At 40.7% G+C, this 20,426-nt stretch overlaps 1 protein-coding gene across 1 annotated transcript; it reads right to left on the bottom strand.

The window, feature by feature from the left end:
* Position 1: 1 nt before the first annotated feature.
* LOC132259677 (uncharacterized) lies at positions 2-19,559 on the bottom strand. The gene is made up of 16 exons (XM_059757407.1): positions 19,169-19,559; positions 14,685-14,771; positions 9,890-10,010; positions 7,437-7,629; positions 7,154-7,363; positions 6,555-6,902; positions 3,597-3,722; positions 2,795-3,525; positions 2,533-2,736; positions 2,323-2,458; positions 2,113-2,235; positions 1,755-2,024; positions 1,479-1,692; positions 1,292-1,408; positions 906-1,229; positions 2-841 (listed from the first exon to the last, which is right to left on the bottom strand). Exons 1-16 carry the CDS (start codon positions 19,557-19,559, stop codon positions 627-629), a joined length of 3,810 nt encoding a protein of 1,269 aa, XP_059613390.1. The 3' UTR covers positions 2-626.
* Positions 19,560-20,426: the final 867 nt, after the last annotated feature.

Genomic DNA, 20,426 nt, shown 5'->3' with positions numbered 1-20,426 from the left:
AGGAAGTAAAAGACCATCGCTTTGTTGCTGTATAATAATGCATATGTATATTCAAGAAAAGTGTGTGAAATACACAAAAAGAATAAAATAAAATGTATATTTGGAAACTATTAGTAAGAGTTTTGGAAAGTAATACATTAATATAATTCTACTCATCTCTCTCTCTCTGGCAGACTTAAATGGCTAAATGGCGAAAATAGGGAGACAATATAATTTTTCTTCATAACATTATTAGATATATATATATATATACTTGCTGTTTTCTGTTCATTAAATTAAGAATTAATACATATAGAAATAGTTTTCTTTTTTTTCTTCTCATTCTCTAAATCAATACAATAATTAAGAATTGCATTAGTGAATAAAATATATAAAAATTTCTCGTCAGTATATTTTTTGTAGGTACATTTTCTCTGAAACTGCATCTGAACTGCGGAATCCGTGTGATTTTTTTTTCCTGGGGGTGTTTTTTAGTCTGGGACAGAAGGCTGCTTGTTTCATTGAGGGTGAGAGTGTTTGTGTTGATGAAGTTGTGGTGTAAAATTTTTCCCAAGTATGTACAATTTGGAAGGTGTGGAAGCGTCCAGATTCAGTGAGAGCCAACGTGAGTCTCTGGTGCCTCGGCCTTAGAGGTGGACGGTGATTGAGTCTGTGATGTAAGGGTTGGGGGATGATGGTGATGGTGTACTGGACTGTGGCCTCTCTTCCGTACTTGCTGCGGGTTTTTGGTTATCAGACGTTGTCGAGGAGCTCTGAGACTTCTTCAGTGCATGACTCCAATTTGGCGGGAAATCGCTGGCCTCATCCGGCGACAGGGAAATGTCAGCTATTATCCCACTCTCTGCCAAGCAAATTCCACCATTAGCCACAGTCTAAATAAATCCCCAACGAACTACTCCACTCACCCATAGAACATTGGCTGACTAATGTTGTCGAACGGTGGTGCTTTCGTCCACTTGGCGCACTGCCCAGCGTCGATGCAATACAAGTGGTAATTGGGACGTTCTCCTCCACCAGCTGCAGTGTGTTGGCCGACGATCGAGAGGGATTAGCGCTGGAGTTGCTGCTTCCGGCGCCTGAAGTGCTGCCATTGCTGGACGCCGCGCTCGTGCTCACGGAGGAACTGCTCGTGCCGGAGGACATGCTGCTCACGGAAATGATGGAATTGGGACGCCGAGCGGTCTTCACTTCTGTCTGGCTGCCAGTGAAGGAGTTCCGGAATTTGGGCGCTGCAACAACCACAAAACCGTAACATTACGTACTTGAAAACAAACCCAAGTTCAAGACTTACTCTTGCCAAGTTGTGAAAAACTGATGGATCGATCATTAATTTGATTTTGGCTCGGTCGAATATCAAGACAGGGTTTGCTACCGATGCCCATTGAGGACATCTCCAGAAGTCGAATCTCTGCAGAGGCGTAAAAACGGAATTATAGTCGTCAAAATCGATCCAGATTAAAAAATAATTGAGTAAATACCTCGATTCTTTCGGGCTTGTTTCCACAAAAGCTTGGAAATCTCTTCAGTCCACATGTTCTTGATGTCCTCAGACATGCTCTGCAAAGTCCAAGTGTCGTCTGGTTTTCGCTTTCGGAACCAAATTTCGAATTTTGTACTTGAGTCACCCACATGGGCAGTTAATCCGATGTCAGATGTCTTAATGCTGTTCTTGTAGATGTACAGATCGAGATTCTGCCGGAGAAAATTAAGTTAAGTAGTTCTTTTTGGGTGGATCAACTGGGATAAGTTCTCACCTTCCGATCGGGGAATCTCCTGGCCTTGCTGAAGAGAACCAATTCCTCGAATAAGAAGACTTGGCGCAGTGTCTTTTTGCCACCACGACCTTGCCACACAAGAAACTCATTCTGTCGCAGAAGTCTTCCTTGTTCTTTGACGTTAACGTCACAGTCTCTTAGGGAGTCCATGGCAAGCAGATCATTGCCATGACGCAGTTGAAAGCGAACCATTTCCTCGGCCTTCTGAAGCTCTTCCAGATCCTCTGCAATGTACCTCAGTGCCGATCCCTGAAGAAGAGCAATTTGCACGCAATGTGAATTGAAGAAAAAGCGTGATTTTTCATTCGAATAGTGGCGAGAGTGAAAGTATTCTTACCTGAATATTGGAGCAAGCTTTCATGAGTTGTTGAAGAAGAAGCGCATACTTTCCCATTCGTTGCACGGGCTTCAGTAAGTACGACGCCAAATCCATCTTGTCGTTCAACTCCAGTTGCTTGGACTGTTTGTTTTTGTGGAGAGAAGAGAAACAAATCAATTCTCACGATGTGTCTACCCCACCCCCAAATGCTCGCGGTGATTATCTTACCTTGAAGAATGCCGTTCCATATTCACTCATCAGGGAGTCACTCTTGGGCTTATTCTTGTTATACAGGGCATAAAGATAGAATTTACTCTCGTGTCGCAAGAAGGTTGATCCAACCTTAAGAGGATTCTTCTCGAATCTGTGGAATTGTCGAGAGGATTTTTGCAGGTAAAAGTGAAGGTTCAGTGATTAATTGACATTCATTATTATTACCTCTCGAGCTCCTCTAGAAAATACTGTTGGTGGAATTCGTAGATGCGTTCGACATTCCCAAATATTACATTCCTCTGACCTCTCAGCGCCTGAGGGATGTCATCCCTCAGCAATTCCTGGGTGTAGTTCTCAATGATGTACTGCAACGACCTTACATAGTCGCGTTCTGTTCCGATCATTTCTCGCATGATCAAGAGAAGCGTCCTGCGATTGATCACAATTACACACACAATCATCACTGGTATCCTTGGCTCATACTCACTTCTGCGTTTTCTGATCCAGGCCCGTCTCCTCGTCAAACTCGGACAGGTGGAGATTGGACGAGTGACAGTGCAGATGGGAGTTTGGCTGAAAGGGTGTTGGTATGTCTGTCTGCTTCTGCGACACCTCAAAGTCCTCCTCGAGATCGTCGCTGTTGTTGCTCTTCACGCACGCCAGCGTGGCGTCCTCGAAGCTCTGGCACGAGCACGCGCGGGTCAGCTTGTCATTGCCCTCACATCGATCACATCCGCCCAGGCCGGAGTCCGCCAGCTTCGAGTGCTCCTCCTCGTCCTCCTCCTCGAGGCCCTCCTCGCGGTCCTCCTTCTCCGCCTCCGCCAGCAGCGGCAGCGCCGGCTTGCTGTCCTCCATCTGATCCATCCAGCAGTTGCAGATCTGCACTGGCGTGGTCTTGGGCGCGGGTGTGCTCTTGATGGGCGTGCTGGTCTCCGGCGGATCGCACTTGCTCCTGTTCTTGGCCTCGCGGCATCGCTCAATGAGCCCCAGATCGCCGATCTTCTCCGCCAGGCGCTGCATCTCCAGCTGCACATCGTCCTCCTTCAGATGCAGCCCCAGCAGGTGATGCAGTCTGGCCGCTCCCTCGATCCTCTCGCGCGTCGTCTCGAGCTTCTCGCTGAACTGTCTGAGGTGCTGCTTGAGAGCACACGCGCTGTCCTTGAGGTTCTCTATCTCCATCGTGGCCTCATGAAGATCTCGCCCCTTGGCAAGATGTTTCTGCAAGAGCGCAAAGCGCCGTGCATCCCGTGAGAAAGTGTGTGCATGAGAGGAAATTTGTGTCAACTCACCATCGATATGAAGTAGAATTTCTCAAAATCTTGCTCTTGATCTTTAATTATGTCGCCCGACTCCAGTGGTACTTGTGTATATTTATGCAGAGACTCATCACCGTCGTTTCTCATCCACGTTAAGACCTGAAGTGAAGTGAATATGAATTTTTTCTTTCTTGCGCGCACACACAGAACATGAGTTGTGGTGGAGTGAAAGAAAATAGAGAAATTAAGAGTAATTAATAAATCACCGATGAATTATTAATTAAATTACTATCTATAGCCAGCAAACATGGTGAAATGGGTGCGTGCACAAATATTTCTCCTACATTGCGCGATGATGTTCATTAAAATTCCCCGGCTCGCGAGGGGAGGGAATATTGTGTTTATGTATTATGGATTGTATGAGAAAATAGTGGCAAGTGGCATGTAAACGGCTCTATTAATTACGGAAATCTCAGGAGAGAGAAAGAGAGAAAGAAGGCCTTTTTCTTGCAATCAGACAATCACAAATACACACTTTTTTTCCATCACTATCACCTTTCCGGTTGATGATATTTTGCCTTCATTATCTGTTGAATATCAATGCAAAGTTGGGTGATCTTGACTTGCAGTGAAGCTTTAGTGATTTCGCGGGTAGTTTTTATTGTTCACCAACTGCAAAACTTTCTATTGACTCTTCTTCAACAGATGCATTCAATGTGAATGATAAAGTTTTTCTGCTAATTCATATAATTTATCAAATCAAATCCGTCTGAAATCTCTACGGTGGGATTTAGATAGTAAAAACTAGTGTTTGCAGAGCTTTTGCTGACCATAATAGTAATAATAACAATTATAATTGAAATGAAAACAAAGTATTGTGTAATTTTTTGTTTATTTACAATTTCACCTAAATTTTGCAAAATTACGCCTCGTTGCAACTTTACGGATTTCGTATTTCAGTCCGTATAAAATACTAATCTTGACATTGAGCGTGTTTCTGATGGGAATCTTGAAGGATTCTGCTGGTCAGATTGTCCGGGAAGATGTCTTTGTTGCGAAATTTTAGCACAGTTGCAATTTTTGTACGCGTGAACAACAAATTGAATAAAAAATAAGGAAAGGATCGAAGCTAACCTCAATCTGGTGCATTGAAATGTGCACAAATGGTCGGAAAATCTAATAAATATGTGATTTTTTACATAAAAACAGCATTATTGTCTATTTCCTTGGTTTTATGTCTCGAAGAAGATAAATTCACCACATTCGTATAATATACTAATCGCAATTATTATGACAGCTTATTAAAAATGGTATGAATTTAAAGTTGCAACGAAGCCTTCTTGAACTTGACCTTAATTCATTTTTTTCACTTTCAAAACTTCCTACAACTTGACTTTCTATCAAGCAAAGTCATTTGCCGCAGCGCAGCTTTGGTTAATAATCAATTTCTGCCATCATCTCAGGAGATATCCATATTTGCCAATGATCGTCATGTATATTATTACCAATCGCATATCAGAAATCATATTATGGCGTTTCACCATGAATTCCCACACTGATAGTCATCAATGTTGTGATCCAAAGAGTTGTAATTTGGACTTTAGGATGCCTCCAAAATTGCCTCTTGCGAATTTAACATTTGCAAAGATGGAAAAATCAATTATGATCTCCACTTCTTGGGCAGTGATTTGAGGGAAATTGAGCAATAAACTGCATTAATGATCTCCAGCAAGTCATCTTCTCTCATGAACATCCCCGAATATGAAGATCTCGTTTGCGTTTCTCACATGAATGGATCAATGGAGGCTGAATTCCTCTGCTAGAGCAGTTATTCTCGCGAAGGTCTCTCTCTCTCTCTCTCTGTCTTCGGCGGGATCGTGGCTGAGATCCTGTGCTGTCTTGGGGTGTTGACAGGCTCGGCGTGACGAGAAAAATAGCAGGGGAGCGCAATTTTTTCTCATTTCCCCTTGTCCATAACGTCAAAATGCAAAACAGCGATCATATACGTGGTAAAAATAGCGCTGGATAATCGCTCTGGTGTGAAGATCAAAGTAACATCCGTCCGTCTCTCTGATGGATTGCTTGCAATTAATTTTCTGGGGAGTTTTACTCCATTCCCAGCCCAAAGACATTGCCGCACTGTGAGCATCGGAATTCTGCATTGCACATGAATGATGGGCAGGGAAAATGACAGGGTGTTTCACTGAGCACTGAAAATCACCGTGTCTCGCAGCTAATTTGCATAAGCAGTAAAGATTTTCTCCGGAAAAAGGCCCAAAGATCACATTCTTAATGCGCGCCATTTGCACTCATTGCGCGGAATATTCACTTGCGAATGACCCTATGTGAATATTTTGTTAATATTCTCGTTGAAAATGCAACTTTGTACAAACTGACGACAGCTAATAAACAATTTGTTGATGAGACGAGGAGCAAAGCAAGGAATCCCTCCAAGTTATTGGGCGTAACATCTCAATTAACTTAGAGGTAAATGATGGAATTCTTTTCAAATGACTCTCACGAGGCCCTGTCTTTATCCCTCTCCGCTATGTTTTGTAAGCTGTATTTTGTGGCAATTAAAAGGTGATAAAAAGGTGAAAAATATGCGAATGACATGAAAGTCTCGTGTGAATCATTCACGTTTTAAACGGTGCCTGTGATGATCGATTTGTTGCATGTTGAATACTAAAGAGGTGTTGAGTGAAATCACAGTGTTAAAACATGTGGAATTGGAATGGTGAGCAGAGAGTGAGAGAGAGACACCTTTGAATGCCCATTTCCGATTGACAAATGGCAGCTGATTGCGCCGTGATAAGGCGAATTTGTGCGCGCGAGCGATAAAATCGCGAAGGCATCAAATACTAAATCAATGGCCAATTTGTCGGCATTGGGTTGACAAAATTGGAATTGAAAAATTATTCACATCCACGCGGCGGATGTTTTGCGGAAAGGTGAAAAGTGGAAGAAGAGTGATTTCTGCGGTCTCCATACCTCATTGATCTCATCCTCGAGTGCCCGCTGGCGAGTCATTTCGCGGAGTCGCTCTCTGCGCTGCTCAGTCATTTGCTCCAGCCTCAGTGCCGCTCTGTCGACTTCGTGGAAGATGGTCACCACCTCCTGCAGACGCATCGCCACATGATCCATGTCACGCGAGGCGTCGTCGCTGCGCCGCCTCTCGTCCTCCGCCTGCGAATCGTGGCCCGAGACGCGCTGCGATCGCTCCTGGAGGCGCGACAGTGTGGCCAGACCCTTGCGGCGCAGATTCTGCAGCTCCGGATCCATCAGGGCGCGACTCAGGGCGCGATGCTGCGAGTGAAGCTGTCGCCGCGACGGCAAACCCTGAAGCATCAAGACATCGTCTTGTAACCAATCTATTCACGTATTCGCGTGAGAATTGGCCAAAGTGGCCTTCTAATGAATTCAACTTCTGTCCGAACGCATTTGCAATTTCACCGTGAAAAGTGGCAGCGAGATCGCGTGCGACTCAGACTGTCACACGTCGAAACTGTCGCTCAAGATCCAATATTTGTGGATGATCGCGATTAAGGCAAAAAGAGCATAGAAAACACACAGTTTTTTTGACACCATACCTGCTGGTCCGAATTCCTGATGTCTCCCATTACGGTAACTAGTTTCTTTCCCACCGAAATGCACTGACTTTGAATTGGCTCGAGGGCAATGAAGAACTCCCGCCACTGCTGCTGGTCGTGGTCGCGCTCGCCGCCGTGCACTCGCAGGACGTTTTCTGGGCTTATGTAACTTCTGATTGATGAATCAGACGCGCAGCAGCAGTACTTAATCTGCAGAGAGGGAGAGAGAATTAATTGGATGGGTGAGAGTGTCCAATTTGTGGGACGCCGCCGTGGACATTACCTCGACACGACTGGCTGGCAAGTGATCTCTGGGCGATCGCTGATCCGCCGCTGATATCTGGAATGTCCCGGACACGATAACGCGCTTGACGGCGACATGCCCATGCAGCAACTGGAGGCTGCTGTCCAACAGCTCCAGCACGCTCAGCTCGGCACTTTCATTCGCCACCAAGTGGATGGTAAAAGGGACGGGACTGCGAAGAAGCCAGAAATGTTTTGCCTTTTAATTGCGCCTTTTTTCGCGTGCAAGAATAAATTAATAATTGCTCAGATCATTTCAATAAAAATATTTAAAAAAGACACTGGCGCGATAAATGCACGTTTTTTGTGCGTGGTGTGCATTTTTGGGTATTTTCAACCAGTTTTAATTGCTTCATCAGCCACTTCTTATTCTGTCTCGCACCATCAGCCACACGATTCATCATCTCACCGCCGAGACTTGCAGATATTTCACTTTTCGCGAAAAGTCACAATAAAATAAATACGTATTTGCGTGATAAATTTCCAAGAGAGACAGGCAAAGGTGATTTTTCAACAACTGATTGGCAGTTGTGAGTGATTAATTTTGAATTGAATGGTCATTATTGAAAAGAAACCCTTTAAAATAGGGTGTTTTGATACCTTGAATTGCATTCAAAGATCCCTTTTGGGAATCAAGAGCAGCTGATGGTAATAAATCTCAAGAAATTGCCACAATAATTGTGTAATAATTCAAATTGTGTACCTGCAAATGCTAATTAATGCAGAGTGCTTACTCACAACACATGTAAATTTCGGAGTCGACGCGAGAAAGAGTGAAATACATTGTGGCAAATGACTAACAAATTCACAATATTTTATTAATTTATGCCGTCTCACTTCGTCTAGACGTGTTTTCCAAATAGCCTCGTGATAAGTGTTGTCGATATATTTGTATACAAATGCGCGAGGCACAAGATTTTATATGAAAGGAGAGAGAGGAAAAGGAACAAGAACATGAGAGTTGAAATATTGCGAAATTTTTGTGAAAACGCCATCGAAAACATTCGTGTCACCCACTTTTTGAATTAATAAATTTTTACCCATAAACAAAATGCACATAGAGTTTCATTCATAAAGTGTGTTACATGCTTCGCCCACTCACTTTACACGCGAAATACGACAAATACATCTCGCGTTAGATATCTCACAAGACAAAGTGAGAAGCCATTTGTATCTCTCTCTCTCTCTTCGATGATTCCGAAAATTTCTAAACAATTTTTCCACCAAACACCACAAGGACAACAAAAAGCCGCGACTTTGCAGCAAAATGTGCGCGATATTAAGAAAAAAAAACATTGTTAATGCATAGAAATTTCTCAAGACTGCACCCATAAACATCGAATGTTTATTTAAATTCTTCAGAGAGCTTTCTATTTTTTATGTTCCGTTCAACAATATTTAATCTGCAATTTAACCGAAAATAACTAGTCCATCTCACGCATATTTCATCTCCTATGGCAACATCTTTTCCCATCACTTCAGCCAGCGAAGATTCAGCCGCTCCATCTTACCGGTTGTGCGGATTATCTTGTGCTCTCCCGGATTATCAAATTACTTTTTCACTGCTCAGCGAACGCTTGGTGGCTAATATTGTTGCATACATTTATGAAATCCCATGAAAATAATCTCTATTAGCGCGAGTAATGAGCTAAACATTATGCAATTCACGTAATATTATATCTGGGAGAAGCCAGAGTGATAATGTGTGAAAATGTATAATTAGTTATGTATCTTGTGGTGCTCTTAAACACCTCAAAAACCCGTTCAATCTGTCCCAAATGGCAGTGGAAAACCACACAATCTAATTCACTCGAAGCTTTCGGCTAATTTCCTCAGCTTTTCTGCCGCCTCAATGTTTTCTCACCTGAGATTTCCTTAAATAATTGTTTGCATAACGCGTTAACCTTCCGCGGCCAAATATGGGTTTTCAATTGACAAGGTAATAAAAAATCTCAAAATAATTACACCATCGCATTAAAATCCAACCTCTTGAGGCGATTTTATCCACCGAATGTAGTTCAATGCAAAAATGTCTTTCACACCTTTTCCTATCCTAAGTCCAATTGATATTTCCACCCATTGAAAAATATCACCCAACATCGCGATGTTTCATTTCGCAATGCCTCAAGTGTAAATGTAAATACACTCACTTGAGGTCAAGATCGCATTCTGTCAATGGACATTTTCGTAAACAACGGTAAGTGATTTTTTTCTTTATCTTCTTGGCTTATTTGGCGTGAAAAAGACATTAAAAAAAATACACGTGTGTAGCAATTAATTATGCATATACATATATTGTAGATCACTATCGGAACACATGTCAATTTGCAATTATGGAAAAATGGCGCGAAGAAGGCGAGGAAAGTATTTCGGAAGTGGCGCGGGAAAAAAAGGCGCGTTGAGGCGACAAGAGAGGTGCAAAAAATGTCTTACCTAGTAGGTACTGTGCTGTAGTAGAGAAAGACAGTGGCGATTTCGTAGCAATTCACCGCTGCTTCCATCAATTTCTGAGCCTCGATCACGATAATCGAAGTATTGTTCTTGTCTTTTATGCCTGCAAGAGAGAGAGATAAAATTAAAACATTTGAATTTTTTCGCCCCATGCAAATCAATAAGACAATATCTTGAGACTTGTCTTGAGCAATGAGATCATTTGGAGATGAAAATCTCAATTTACACGCAATATTTTGGAGTCTCCAAGGGGAAAATCATTCGCGATTTGAGATTATTCAATAATTTCTTGCTTTTTCCAACAAATTTTAATTATTTTTTGATTATTCCTTGAATTTTTTGATATATAATATTTAAATATTTCGAGATTTAGTTCATAAAAGCTACAATTTTGGGTGGCAATTTTGCGCTTTTAATGAAAAGGCGATGCAAGGTAAAGTTGAGAGTTTATTTAATATGAATTTCAGCTGTTAAAAAACCATTTTCATGCCTCCACTTTTGAATAGAGGTTTTAAGAGTGTTTTTAGGGTAGAAAATTCCAACTTCCGCCCAATTTCTGTCAATTTTCCTCCACGTTGACGTAAAAAGATCTTCTTTAATTTCAATGAATCGTATTTTTTTCTATGCAAAGAATTGTAAATGCTTCGGAAAATTAATCAATTTCCTTGGAAAGGCTCAAAAGATGTTCGAAAACACATAAATGGTCATATAAATGCAAAAAATCTGTATTTATTTACCAGAAAACATCAATATTGTCTAATTTCTTGATTGTTACGTGAATTCTATGGTTTTTCTTTTTGCTTTCACGCGATGAAATATATTAATTGAACGCAGTTTTACAAATTCACAATAATGTAAAATAAAGTTGCAATGACCTCAAGATTTGATTTATTTAAATATTTTTCTGAAAATAATCAAATTTTTGATTATTTGGCAATTTTACCTGGAAAATAATCATTGTTTAATGAGTTTATTCAAATATTTATTTTTTCCCATACAAAGCATTAATAAATAATTAAATATTTGCTTGAACGCTTCAAGATTCCCCAAAAGCCGCCTTGTGATTTGCCCCTTGGGATTCCCTTTTGGTGAACCCAAAAAAGCTCGAGCAAATCGAATCGTAGACGAATTGCGAGGCCAAATCTTTCTCACAGATGTTTTGCGGCAAAAATAGTGTGTTGTGAATTGTGGTGGAAAAATATAGTTGAGGCAAGCATAAAAGGAGTTGAGTCATAAATTTGCGAAATGAAATTGCCATTTGGTCAGATGAGAAGAGGTGACATGACGTGGAGCGGGAGAAAAATGGGATACACAATTGGTAATGACAAGAAAAGTTTTCTTCAATTTCATTTTCTAACAAACTCCCTTTCGATTTCTACAGTGTGTTCCACTTTGGCCACGACAAAAGTCAATTTATATGTTAGTGTATAACAATAATTCATGAACAATTTCCGTTTTTCCCATACATAGTCGCTGTTGTTGCACTGTGATTTTTTCCGCGCGCGCGATCTTTTCTCCCTCGCGTCCATTTAGTTTAAGTCTGAACTTGATGGCAAAGCATCACCATATATAACACTGAACTTGTGACTCCTCTTTGGTCAAGGAGTCTAAATAAATGAATCCGACAAGAGTTTCTTTCTGTCTACAACTCGTATTAAATTAATACCATAAAGGAATACAACTTTTATAGCGTTATTTTCTGGGTGGAATGAATGAGGTGTTTTGTTTGTCGATATTAAACGATAAATCGTTGCCAAGACTTGTAAACTTGCAATTTGTTACATGTAATTGCAACTATGAGGGAGAGAAAAGACTGATCTTTTCTTCACTGGATCCGGCAAATGAACAAAGTATTAATCAAGCTGATGATAAACTTTTATAGGAATATCATGAGCGATTAATTCTACATCTTAAGTCGCAAATGTGCAATTAATATTGCCATATTTGTCGACGATGTGAAGGTAAATTATTGAGAATTTTTAATGAACATTGATTGTGCGAAGTTTCACATTTAAACATACATTATTTCATGTGTCATTACGATATATTTAAATATATTTATTCGTAGTGGATGAGTAAACAAGCATTATTAATTATTATTGTTGGTGCGATAAAATGGGATTTTTGACACTTTGGAAACCATGGTTTAGTTGTGAATGCTGAGCCGCGCAAGTGTGCACTAAATCTATCTAAAGTAGCGCACAACCCCATAAATATCCACTTAATTGAATTACAAATTCCATCTCATGAATTGCACTGAGAAATGTTCTTGATCTTTTGTTGTGATTAAGCATCATATGTGCGAGTGTTGTGCAGAACATTTCTGAGATTAAGTTGTTCTCACTGCCCACAGTAATAATTCCTATCCATCCGCCGATTGCATCGCGCGAACGTCAATTGAGTATCAAAAGGATTAGAGAGAGGCCTTGATTCTCGGATAGAGGCAAAAATCACATGGCAAAGTCTTCGTGGGCGGTGATTAATTGTCTGTCGGTGTGGAGAAAAAAAAGGAGAAGAAGAGAATCTCTTGTGGCTCATTGAGGCGTTTTATATTGCCTCGCGCGCAATCACAATGTCACAACTCTCTGGGGAGAAATGGATGGAATTTCGCGAATTGAGTAAAAGAAATTTATGAGCACAATCGATGGCGCGCGATGGGAATGCAAAGTGCAATTGAACAAATTACTCCGCACAAGCATTTGGTGTACAAATGCCTTGTTGTGCGTGGTATGAAAAAGCGTGTGATAGTGCAATCGCCCATAAAGTTCGTCCGTTTTAGCTGCTTTATAACATGATACTCCGCGCCATTCATGCCCGGCAACTGACGACCTACCGCATTCGAAACTACCATATTCTTTGGCCACAGGTAGGATAATTTATGGGTTCTCTCTTGCCATGTGCATAAAGGCAACACAATTATTATTGTCCATATGTATGAGTGTCTTATGCATTTATTACTTACGGCCAATATCGCCACGAAACAAATTCAATACTATTCAATTAAATGCCGTCAACAAATCTTCAGGCAACACACAATGCAACCTTTCCGCTTGCCTTCAAATCGCCCCATTGATAAACACATAAATTGTAGTGAAATATTGATGTATTTCCACCAATGAATTGGCTGAGAAAATTGAAGGATTGATTGAGAAGGAAGGAAAAGAACCTTCGAGAAAGAATGCTTTCTAGAGCAATTATTAATATTCATTCACCAAGGGCGAGATAATACGGCTAAACGGTGGATTTTAACAACCGCCTAACGCTGCATAACCTCAAATTTATGAGAATTTGTCTTAAAGAGACTCAATTTTTACTTTTATGACATTGAAAACTCACAAAGAAACAGTATTTTAGAAGTATTTGAAGTTTCCAGTGGATATTTTGGCATAATTTCATTTTAAATCGCTTTTTTGGATGCATTTTCGCACATAACCTAAAAATTACCTTGAAATATCGAAAAGAATCTCTGAAAGAAACTGATTTGGAATGTTTTCAAGACAACACTGTAGGAAATTTGCTTTTTAAGAGCAGAAAATCCATTAAACAGCTCTTGAAAGAGACAATTTTGTATTCTGAATAAATATTTTTGAGGTTATGATCAAGTTTAGCGTAATTAACACTATTATACCTTGAATATTTGTAATCTTCACGAAATTTCATTATTATTGTGTCAGAAAATTGCACATTTTACCAACTTAGAAGCCTGAATAACTGATTTTGAAGGTTATTTACTGGAAAAGTTTATCTTAATTTTATAACATAACCTAGAAAGATGTTAAGAACAATTCTTTTTCTCTAATTATTGCGTCAATTTCTGTTGAAAGGATCTTTTCAACACATCATATTGGACATATTCAAGCACTTCCGAATACTTTTATTGATCTGTACACCACTTCTGACCACAATATCTCCCCCTTGTCATTTACCAGGACTTTTTTCTCCTCGTGTTCTATTAATCTTTTTCCCACGTTGTGTGAATTGACTTTTCTGAGAAATCATACTTCCTAGTTTGAATTTCTAAGCTTCAGATAAATTGTCCGATATGAAAGCGAGAGAGATGCTGGCGAGATTAAGCGCAAGAGACACCTTCGGACTCTTTTCACAAAAATGATGGCATTAACTCAGAGTGACACTCCAGATAATTCCTCTATTTGCAGAGATTCTGCCCATGTGTTCATGTTCTTAGTTCAGTGTGTGAACAATGGAGGAAGTGGATTGGTCGTTTTTCACTGTTTAACATAATAAAATTTGCAAACATACAGATTGGTGGATGTTGCACATTAGAATAAGATCATCGCGGCGTGCGTGGGTGTAATCAGTCAGGGCAATTTTCCATGCTATTTTAATCAAGAATGGAGTGCAATGATTCATCTGTGGCGATGAAGAACTGGAACACAAAAGGGAACTACAAAACCATGAACACATGAGCATGAATATAGGAATCTCTATAGGCAACAATAAAAGGTGGAATTTTGTAACAAGTCAACGACGATGGAGTTTTGTTGCCTTATGTTGTAAGGGGGCGGAGGAACTCCCAACTTATCATTTTTACCTACGCAAAAATCACTGGAAGTTGATGTTATGTGAGTATGTTGTTGAATAAGTTTGTTGAGCATAAAATTGGGGTCATAAATGCGATCACACTCACTTGCAGCGCGATATTATCCAATATTAAATTTAACAAATAGGCATTTACTTATCTGGTGCGTGGTGGTTTAACATGATTTTGATTAATTGACGATAATTTCCAGATACAAACACCGGAGCAATCTCTTACCTGGTAAGTAAATTCCTGCCATTAGTAGTTTCTCCGGCAAGTCTTGTATTGATTTGGGCGGGCTGATCTCTTGAGGAGTGTTCACCACTGCAAAGAAGAGAGGTTTTCTTAGATCAATCTGACTCCTGTTCTTGCCTAACACGCTGAAAAATTCTAACGACTCTTTAATTGAATATAGTTTGTCATGATGAAGAGATGGAGAGACGCTTAATGGATCCACTTGGAGCCACCAAATGTTCCATCAATTAGTTTTCTTCAATATGTTTGTGTGTTTTTCTGGCCTTAGAACGACTACAAGTTGCGTGCCGCTCCGACTAATGCACTTAAGATATAGAATTGCAATTCAATTATCATAGAATTTCTGGAAATTGTCGTGACTTGGTGCCATAAAACAGATGTCTGAATGGCTAAAAATACAAAAGAACTTGAAGAACACATGTTGGCTTTTCAGGAAGTTTTCCTTTCTTCTTCCCAAATGCTTTGCATGGGAAAACAAACTGTCTAAAGCATTCCATGAGCTGTACACGGTCTTTTATTAAATTTTCACCATTATGGACATCAAAGTCATAATAAAATTATTATTGTTCGCAGCGGAATAAGGAGTTTAAGGGAAATGCAGTTCGTGTCTAATAACCTTCTCAGGGCAGCGCAATGAACTAAAGGGTGAAAAATTCCCAAGACGTTTTTTATCGCGTGAAGCTTGAAAATCTATTATTATCGTGTACACAGAAAGAAAAAAATAGTTGAAATAGTGACAAAGCTTGTTAAACACGATAGTAATTGCCTTTTTCACGAAAAGTTACAAAAAATATGTAAAATTAGGTAATTTTTCATAAAAATCTTAACATTTTTACGAAATATAACAAATTTTTACAAACTTTTACGACCTTTTATCACCCATCATTGACCACAGCTGCAAGTGCGAAAGAGACAAATAGATTTTCAGCATTTCTAGTATATTTGTCTCTGTTGCTTCGGTGGCAAGTCAGTTTGTCAAAAGATGGTGGAACAGAACGCATTCGTGTCGTGAAAAGTGCCGTAATTCAGCAAATAATGCAGTTTTTACCGCGGAAAAGTAGTGAAAATGTACTTTATGTGCGTCTTCAAGTGTTGAATTGTGCATTTTTGCACCAGACACTATTTGGTAAGTGTTTTCTTTCCTCGAATTGGTGAATTTATTCGCCTCATAATTGACTTATTTTCTCTCTTCAGGGAAAAATTCCTCAATTCACCGTCAGCGAGTTACAAGGATGCTGATAAGATTCGTGTATTGTCCAGGACAAATCTACAGTGCATCAGAAGTAGCTGAGGATGCAAAGAGGACAACATAACCTCGCAATATTACTCCACGGCAACACGACTGGAATCAGACCGCGAGCATCAGAGAACATCGCCCGGACTTGCCTCCAAATGGGATTCATTCCGGACAACGTTGGAAGAACGCTGCCTCCGAGAGCTTTTCGACGAGCAGAGTCGTCAACGCATCAGTGTGCTCATTTTCTAAGATGTGAGTTTTATAAAAAGGTTTTTGAAGATTGTCCAGAACATATTCAGGTAGAAATTTGCACTTTTTCAAACACTTTTTAGGTTAAAAAGTCTCTTGTTGTCAGAAAATTAGATTATGATTCGTGGTTTATAACATTGATTGTTTTTTGAATAAGTTTGTAGGCAAATAGATTTATAAATTTAAAGATAAAATGTATAACAATGTATTTTTTTTATTAATATAGTTGTAAAAAAAAAATCAAAAATCTTTTTCTCTAACCCAAAAATTACAAACCCAAGAAAATTTTACATAAAACTACGAAAATATGTAAACCCATTAGAAGGATCACAAAGGATTACAAACGGCAGGTAAAGATTACGAGCACATATTTTAACGAAAACTTACAAACTATTACGAGCCGGTTTGGTAAAATGTGTCAATTAGATGATTTTGTAAAAAAATTTTACAAAATCTGACAAATGTTTACCCGGAAGACATTTTCACTAGCATGCTCGTAATTTTTCCATACGATTTCAGAAATTTTTTACAAAATTTTACAAAATCCTACTAATTTTTTCTTTCTGTGTAATTAAAAAGGCCAGAAAACTTTCATTCTTGTGCAAAATTTCGTCATGATTTTTGATAAGGAAGCTTGTGGCCATGTTATGCCAATTACATCTATACGTCGATGGTTATTCCGATACTGATGGCTTCTCATGGGAAGCCAGAATGGCCAGTGGTCGGCTCTGTGGTTGTTTGGGAACTGTAGCAAGAGAGTCATCGTGTTTTACACGTTTTTTCTTCCTCTCCCCAAGAGATTTTCTCGGAGATTCTTGTCTCGAATGTGCAGGTATAACAAAAAGCATATAACCTGTTATGTCATTCACTATCTTTTCGATACGGTAATTTTATTCATGCGCCACCTCCAAGTGAGCAAACCATGCTCGCCGCGAGCCAAGGAAGTGACTTTTTTGCACGTTTCGCCTCTGTATGGACTCCCTATCTAGGCTCCCACGAAACATAGTCTCCAGTCAATCAACGTCGATTCTCGGTATTGTGTGGCCAATACTGCGAAGAATCTCAGGCACAAGGCGCAGCTTCTGAATGCCGAAGAAGTGGAATTAGTTTTGTCAGGCAGTTTTGCGGAAAGTGTGACGGAAAAGCATAATCGGTCGCACAGAGGGAAAAACTGTTAATCTTATTTACTCTTCTTTGTCACTTAAGTGCATATATAGAGTGATTAAGTAGCTCCTATTTGATGTCAATCCACTGTGAGCATTCAAAGAAGTGCGACAAATTAAATGTATTATAATTACACGGAATGTTATACAAAATAGCCATGTATATGAATAAGATTAGTGGTGGTTGGCAAGAATAACATACATTTGCCATGTCGAGCCGTGAAGACTCTGTAAAATGATGTTGGTCTACTCATTTATTAAATTGATTTATGCAGAGGCAGTCTAGGGTAATTTGAATATTAATTCGTGTCTCGTGTGTCCAATTTCACATTAAAATGATCTCTGCATTTAGACTGGTGCAGCGCGCGCGCGGATAAATTCTCTTTTCGGACTTCTACAAGCGCAACAAAACATGCCATTAATGCAGAGAGCCAGTGGGCATCGCGGAAAAATTTATGGTGTGCACTTGATGACTTCACAGGAGGAAAAGAGTGTCTCTCTGGTGCAATTGGTGCGTGAGTGGCAGTCATGCGGCTTGCGAGATCCCATCGTGAGCACGATGGACACCATTCGATGAATTGAATTTGCCGCCATTTGACATGCACCAAATAGCTGACTGGCTCCATATTTCAAAATATAACGTCAATTGCCACGAGATTTGACACAGTATTGGGAAATATTTCATAGAAAATATAAACCCGCTCTGCACACAGTCTATTTTGGAGGCATATTAATTTAGAGTGACAATGAGGTCAGATTTATTTAAGATACACACACACACGATCGACTGGAGAGACTTTTGGGGTCAATATATTCTTTTTTTTATGCACTGCGAAGAATTTTTGTGGGAAAATTGCCCAATAAATTGAAATTTGCCGCAAAAATTAAAGAAGACACCGTCAGAGAAAAGTATAACTCATCAAAGTTGTAAATTGGTTGGAATGAATGTGACCAACGTGTTGAGCCCGAATTTTTTCAACAGACTCTCTTGGGCGAATCATTGAGAAAACTAATTCCTGCATCGTCAAAATGCAGCACCAAAATACACCTTCACGTTGGGTGTCACATTTCCATTCAAGAGGGAGATAATACAGTCAGGAGTGGTGTACAGCTCAGCAGAAGTACTTAAGAAATGGAAGTGTTGAAAAACATACAATCTTCCTTTCCTTGCAGCTTCTTTTACTGACAAATTCTCTCGTTTCTTTAGGTTTTCTTCGATTTTCACGCAAAAACAAGCATAATATATGTTTTTATAGGTTATGTAACGACTTAAGGACATCAATTCTTATCCTCAAGTCGAAGAAATCACCAATTATTGGCAGAATTTTGTGATTTCATGCTAAAAACGGTGCAATTTCGAACCTTCGTTGTCTACAAACACTGCAAATCGTGTTTAAGTCAAACATAACCTCAAAAAAAAGTCATTTGAACTTGGAAAATGACAATTTTGACTCTAAATCAGCAGTTTTGAGTTCATTTTTTAAATCATTACAGCTGATTTTGTGATCTGGAAAGCTTTCAAGCGGAGTTTTTAAAGCTTTCGTCGCTTTCTTAGTGATATTTTTGAGGTTATGGTCGGAAAAGATACCCAAAAACTCTACAGATTTCATGTTTGGAAGTGATGTACAGATTTGAGGCATATTATCTTCCCCGTGGTTCGATCGAGTGACCTCTAAGGGCGTTGCGTGACCGGATACTTTAAGGTCTCCACACACTACTGTGCTTGGGAGTGTTTTAATGAAGAAGTGTGTCTCTTGGCGGCCGGAGCGCGAGCAAAAAATCTGGGTGCGCAGTGTATTTAAGGTGATATTACATACCTGTCGTGGTGTTTGTTTTCCTCGTCTCATCGCCACTTTCTTCGTCACTGTCAATATGGGGAAACGATCCACCCAGACAGAAGAGTGGCATGGACGCCGTCTCAGCATCGCCCGCGGACGCTGCGGAGTCCACTGTGCCGGATTCACTCTTGATGGCTCGCAGGAGTGTGTACTTGTTGCTAATCATGGTGTTGCGCGTTATCAGCTCACGGCGCTTCAGTGTGCTGTCGGGGAAGCGGCGCGGTGCGCCCGCGCTCCCATTCACCTCCTCGCACGCCGCCTCGTCCGCGGACGCGGGGAAAGTCAGATCGTCCAGCGGCAGCCGACAGATGACCCGCTCGACACCCACCAACAGACTCTGTAGCAACTGCGGCAGATCGTCCGCCAGCATCTCCACTGCCAGCGGACTGAGGGAGTCGCGCCGTGCGTTCACGCCGCGGTACGTGATGCCCGCCTTGGCTGAGTGCCACACCACCTGCAGCTGTGGCGTGCCGGTGTCCTCACTGGGCCGCACGCATAGGTAGATGTCCTGCGGACGGACGAGGGACTCCTCGAGGGCGCCCAAGTGCAGCACCAGCGCCCCAGAAACGCATAGAGGCCAGCCCGAGCGCCAGGACAGCGTCTGCAAGACGGAGAGAAAGATGCACAAATTACTCATCGCCATCACGTACGCATGGTGGAATGCGGAAATGCAATGCGAGTGGTGGAAAATGCCACTGCCGAGAGTGTCGCACGCAATGCAAATGACTCGCAGGTATAAATTGACCCTCGCCACCTATTTTTCAAAGATGTCACCATTCGGAGGATGGATGATAAGAGCATAATTGCCTATTCGCACAATTAATTAATTTACGTGTGCCGACACGCATTCAGTGGACATGCGGGATATCATCGCGACGTGAGCTCTTTAATAATTTCCTGCGAAGAATTATTGGCGAAAGCACCTTTAGTCAAGAATATTATGACACGATATTTGCTGCACATGAGATTTATCGACACACTGACCAGTGGACTTGATGCTTTTCTACGCCGTGTGAATTTTCTACTCGCCAGGACGAAAGCCTAATTTGACTCTTATGTTTCGACTCTCGCCCAAAGCGCTCTCGTCGCGTAATTTATCGCCATTTGATGGCAGATCAGCACACAAACGTGCGTCTTGGTCGCATGCCGCGAACATTGGCTGAACGCAGAGGCACAAAATTCGCACTCAGTTGTTGTTGAAAATGTCTGAGGTTATTAGAATACCTGCATGACTCCC

This window comes from Phlebotomus argentipes, unplaced genomic scaffold (assembly GCF_947086385.1).
Source record: "Phlebotomus argentipes unplaced genomic scaffold, Phlebotomus argentipes genome assembly scaffold_18, whole genome shotgun sequence".
In the NCBI taxonomy this organism is placed as follows: Eukaryota; Metazoa; Arthropoda; class Insecta; order Diptera; family Psychodidae; genus Phlebotomus; species Phlebotomus argentipes.
Note: the sequence above shows the minus strand (reverse complement) of the source record. Positions and strands in the feature narration are given on the sequence as shown.

Bases quoted from the DNA above. Each gene is read 5' to 3' on its own strand.
- LOC132259677 (XM_059757407.1), bottom strand. From the start codon at position 19,559: ATGCTGGCGGACGATCTGCCGCAGTTGCTACAGAGTCTGTTGGTGGGT. The intron at 7,630-9,889 runs GTAAGACATTTT...GCTTCTTCGCAG, and splicing joins TACAGCACAGTACCTACTAG to TCCCGTCCCTTTTACCATCC. The intron at 2,025-2,112 runs GTAAGAATACTT...GCTCTTCTTCAG, and splicing joins AAGCTTGCTCCAATATTCAG to GGATCGGCACTGAGGTACAT.